The sequence below is a fragment of the Protomyctophum parallelum genome, assembly GCF_964188405.1.
Source record: "Protomyctophum parallelum genome assembly, chromosome: 10".
Classification (NCBI taxonomy): domain Eukaryota; kingdom Metazoa; phylum Chordata; class Actinopteri; order Myctophiformes; family Myctophidae; genus Protomyctophum; species Protomyctophum parallelum.
In genome coordinates this window covers 49,569,499-49,574,498 of record NC_139704.1, presented here as the reverse complement: position 1 = coordinate 49,574,498, position 5,000 = coordinate 49,569,499, and the positions used below count along the sequence as shown (strand labels likewise).

Genomic DNA, 5,000 nt, shown 5'->3' with positions numbered 1-5,000 from the left:
GTGGTCCTTGGTCTGCCCCGGGGTCTCCTCCCAGTGGGACGTGGTCCTTGGTCTGCCCCGGGGTCTCCTCCCAGTGGGACGTGGTCCTTGGTCTGCCCCGGGGTCTCCTCCCAGTGGGACGTGATCCTTGGTCTGCCCCGGGGTCTCCTCCCAGTGGGACGTGGTCCTTGGTCTGCCCTTGGGTCTCCTCCCAGTGGGACGTGATCCTTGGTCTGCCCCGGGGTCTCCTCCCAGTGGGACGTGGTCCTTGGTCTGCCCTTGGGTCTCCTCCCAGTGGGACGTGATCCTTGGTCTGCCCCGGGGTCTCCTCCCAGTGGGACGTGGTCCTTGGTCTGCCCGGGGTCTCCTCCCAGTGGGACGTGCGTCGTAATTTGATTTGACCTTTATTCATTATCCTATATTATGCAGTTTACAACAGTTTTGGGTGTGGGTGAGAGTGGGTGATCATACGATCTGTGTCGTGAATGTATTTGCGTATACTTGTGTACTGTAATTGTTTTTCATAAATGATCATATATTAGTTATAGTTGTACACCATTGTTTTCTTCTTGCATTTGAGACTACGGGAACCTTTAGACATATACAGTACACATACACCTCAAAGGACTTTATCCTTTCCTTTCAACGCATTCCGACATGACATACACTCTGACGTGCATTCTCCCGGTGACAGACAGCAGTGTCCTTAATTATTCAACGATGATTAAAATGCATCCTTTCATTAATAATAATAGATAGAGTGAATTGTTAATGTTCACCTGGGCCTTGGTGACAGCAGCGTCCTTGTTGTCGGCGGGTGACAGCAGGTTGTTCTCCCTCACGTGAACGCTGAAGGTGTAGCTGCTCTTTGTCTCATAGTCCAGAGCCTGGTGGGGGGGGGGGGGGGGGAGAGTTGTTGTAACATAGATGTTCTCTACACATAATCATCCATCTCGCTTCCTAACCTCCCCACGGGGCAGCACGCCTAAACCTAACCTCAACCCATAACGCACGCCTCACCAACCTTAATCCGGTCGTCTTAACGCACCCCTCACCAACCTTAATCCGGTCGTCTTAACGCACCCCTCACCAACCTTAATCCGGTCGTTTTAACGCACCCCTCACCAACCTTAATCCGGTCGTCTTAACGCACCCCTCACCAACCTTAATCCGGTCGTTTTAACGCACCCCTCACCAACCTTAATCCGGTCGTCTTAACGCACCCCTCACCAACCTTAATCCGGTCGTCTTAACGCACCCCTCACCAACTTTAATCCGGTCGTTTTAACGCACCCCTCACCAACCTTAATCCGGTCGTTTTAACGCACCCCTCACCAACCTTAATCCGGTCGTTTTAACGCACCCCTCACCGACCTTAATCCGGTCGTCTTAACGCACCCCTCACCAACCTTAATCCGGTCGTTTTAACGCACCCCTCACCAACCTTAATCCGGTCGTCTTAACGCACCCCTCACCAACCTTAATCCGGTCGTTTTAACGCACCCCTCACCAACCTTAATCCGGTCGTTTTAACGCACCCCTCACCAACTTTAATCCGGTCGTCTTAACGCACCCCTCACCAACCTTAATCCGGTCGTCTTAACACACCCCTCACCAACCTTAATCCGGTCGTCTTAACGCACCCCTCACCAACCTTAATCCGGTCGTTTTAACGCACCCCTCACCAACCTTAGTCCGGTCGTTTTAACGCACCCCTCACCAACCTTATGTCTAACCAAATGATGCCGGCAAACAGCTCCACCAGAGAGCTCCAGACTTAGTAGACATTAGTGACTTATTGGCGGGAGGGGGGTGACATCTTTGACGAGGTTACCTTTCTCATCATGAGGTCTCCATCCTTGGTGTGGAGGAGTTACCTTTCTCATCATGAGGTCTCCATCCTTGGTGTGGAGGGGTTACCTTTCTCATCATGAGGTCTCCATCCTTGGTGTGGAGGGGTTACCTTTCTCATCATGAGGTCTCCATCCTTGGTGTGGTGGGGTTACCTTTCTCACCATGAGGTCTCCATCCTTGGTGTGGAGGGGTTACCTTTCTCAGCATGAGGTCTCCATCCTTGGTGTGGCGGGGTTACCTTTCTCAGCATGAGGTCTCCATCCTTGGTGTGGCGGGGTTACCTTTCTCAGTATGAGGTCTCCATCCTTGGTGTGGTGGGGTTACCTTTCTCACCATGAGGTCTCCATCCTTGGTGTGGAGGGGTTACCTTTCTCAGCATGAGGTCTCCATCCTTGGTGTGGAGGGGTTACCTTTCTCAGCATGAGGTCTCCATCCTTGGTGTGGCGGGGTTACCTTTCTCATCATGAGGTCTCCATCCTTGGTGTGGTGGGGTTACCTTTCTCAGCATGAGGTCTCCATCCTTGGTGTGGCGGGGTTACCTTTCTCATCATGAGGTCTCCATCCTTGGTGTGGTGGGGTTACCTTTCTCATCATGAGGTCTCCATCCTTGGTGTGGTGGGGTTACCTTTCTCAGCATGAGGTCTCCATCCTTGGTGTGGCGGGGTTACCTTTCTCAGTATGAGGTCTCCATCCTTGGTGTGGAGGGGTTACCTTTCTCAGTATGAGGTCTCCATCCTTGGTGTGGAGGGGTTACCTTTCTCAGCATGAGGTCTCCATCCTTGGTGTGGCGGGGTTACCTTTCTCATCATGAGGTCTCCATCCTTGGTGTGGTGGGGTTACCTTTCTCATCATGAGGTCTCCATCCTTGGTGTGGTGGGGTTACCTTTCTCAGCATGAGGTCTCCATCCTTGGTGTGGCGGGGTTACCTTTCTCAGTATGAGGTCTCCATCCTTGGTGTGGAGGGGTTACCTTTCTCAGTATGAGGTCTCCATCCTTGGTGTGGAGGGGTTACCTTTCTCAGTATGAGGTCTCCATCCTTGGTGTGGAGGGGTTACCTTTCTCAGTATGAGGTCTCCATCCTTGGTGTGGTGGGGTTACCTTTCTCATCATGAGGTCTCCATCCTTGGTGTGGAGGGGTTACCTTTCTCATCATGAGGTCTCCATCCTTGGTGTGGCGGGGTTACCTTTCTCAGCATGAGGTCTCCATCCTTGGTGTGGTGGGGTTACCTTTCTCAGCATGAGGTCTCCATCCTTGGTGTGGCGGGGTTACCTTTCTCAGTATGAGGTCTCCATCCTTGGTGTGGAGGGGTTACCTTTCTCATCATGAGGTCTCCATCCTTGGTGTGGTGGGGTTACCTTTCTCATCATGAGGTCTCCATCCTTGGTGTGGTGGGGTTACCTTTCTCATCATGAGGTCTCCATCCTTGGTGTGGTGGGGTTACCTTTCTCAGTATGAGGTCTCCATCCTTGGTGTGGTGGGGTTACCTTTCTCAGCATGAGGTCTCCATCCTTGGTGTGGTGGGGTTACCTTTCTCAGTATGAGGTCTCCATCCTTGGTGTGGTGGGGTTACCTTTCTCAGTATGAGGTCTCCATCCTTGGTGTGGAGGGGTTACCTTTCTCAGCATGAGGTCTCCATCCTTGGTGTGGTGGGGTTACCTTTCTCATCATGAGGTCTCCATCCTTGGTGTGGTGGGGTTACCTTTCTCAGTATGAGGTCTCCATCCTTGGTGTGGAGGGGTTACCTTTCTCATCATGAGGTCTCCATCCTTGGTGTGGTGGGGTTACCTTTCTCATCATGAGGTCTCCATCCTTGGTGTGGCGGGGTTACCTTTCTCAGTATGAGGTCTCCATCCTTGGTGTGGTGGGGTTACCTTTCTCATCATGAGGTCTCCATCCTTGGTGTGGTGGGGTTACCTTTCTCATCATGAGGTCTCCATCCTTGGTGTGGCGGGGTTACCTTTCTCATCATGAGGTCTCCATCCTTGGTGTGGTGGGGTTACCTTTCTCATCATGAGGTCTCCATCCTTGGTGTGGTGGGGTTACCTTTCTCAGTATGAGGTCTCCATCCTTGGTGTGGTGGGGTTACCTTTCTCATCATGAGGTCTCCATCCTTGGTGTGGTGGGGTTACCTTTCTCAGTATGAGGTCTCCATCCTTGGTGTGGAGGGGTTACCTTTCTCAGCATGAGGTCTCCATCCTTGGTGTGGAGGGGTTACCTTTCTCAGCATGAGGTCTCCATCCTTGGTGTGGAGGGGTTACCTTTCTCAGTATGAGGTCTCCATCCTTGGTGTGGCGAGGTTACCTTTCTCATCATGAGGTCTCCATCCTTGGTGTGGAGGGGTTACCTTTCTCAGCATGAGGTCTCCATCCTTGGTGTGGAGGGGTTACCTTTCTCATCATGAGGTCTCCATCCTTGGTGTGGAGGGGTTACCTTTCTCAGCATGAGGTCTTTATCCTTGGTGTGGTGGGGTTACCTTTCTCAGTATGAGGTCTTTATCCTTGGTGTGGAGGGGTTACCTTTCTCAGTATGAGGTCTCCATCCTTGGTGTGGCGAGGTTACCTTTCTCAGTATGAGGTCTCCATCCTTGGTGTGGCGAGGTTACCTTTCTCATCATGAGGTCTCCATCCTTGGTGTGGAGGGGTTACCTTTCTCAGCATGAGGTCTCCATCCTTGGTGTGGAGGGGTTACCTTTCTCAGTATGAGGTCTCCATCCTTGGTGTGGAGGGGTTACCTTTCTCATCATGAGGTCTCCATCCTTGGTGTGGAGGGGTTACCTTTCTCAGCATGAGGTCTTTATCCTTGGTGTGGTGGGGTTACCTTTCTCATCATGAGGTCTCCATCCTTGGTGTGGTGGGGTTACCTTTCTCATCATGAGGTCTCCATCCTTGGTGTGGCGGGGTTACCTTTCTCAGTATGAGGTCTCCATCCTTGGTGTGGTGGGGTTACCTTTCTCATCATGAGGTCTCCATCCTTGGTGTGGTGAGGTTACCTTTCTCATCATGAGGTCTCCATCCTTGGTGTGGAGGGGTTACCTTTCTCATCATGAGGTCTCCATCCTTGGTGTGGAGGGGTTACCTTTCTCATCATGAGGTCTCCATCCTTGGTGTGGTGGGGTTACCTTTCTCAGTATGAGGTCTCCATCCTTGGTGTGGAGGGGTTACCTTTC

General features: G+C 52.1%; 1 protein-coding gene across 1 annotated transcript in view; it reads right to left on the bottom strand.

The window, feature by feature from the left end:
* Positions 1-5,000, bottom strand: part of cdh5 (cadherin 5) — a 78,112-nt gene that overhangs the window by 37,824 nt on the left and 35,288 nt on the right. Inside the window, exon 7 of the mRNA XM_083774780.1 lies at positions 759-866. Within this exon, the coding sequence (XP_083630906.1) occupies positions 759-866 (108 nt within the window). The remainder of the gene's footprint in view (positions 1-758; positions 867-5,000) is intronic.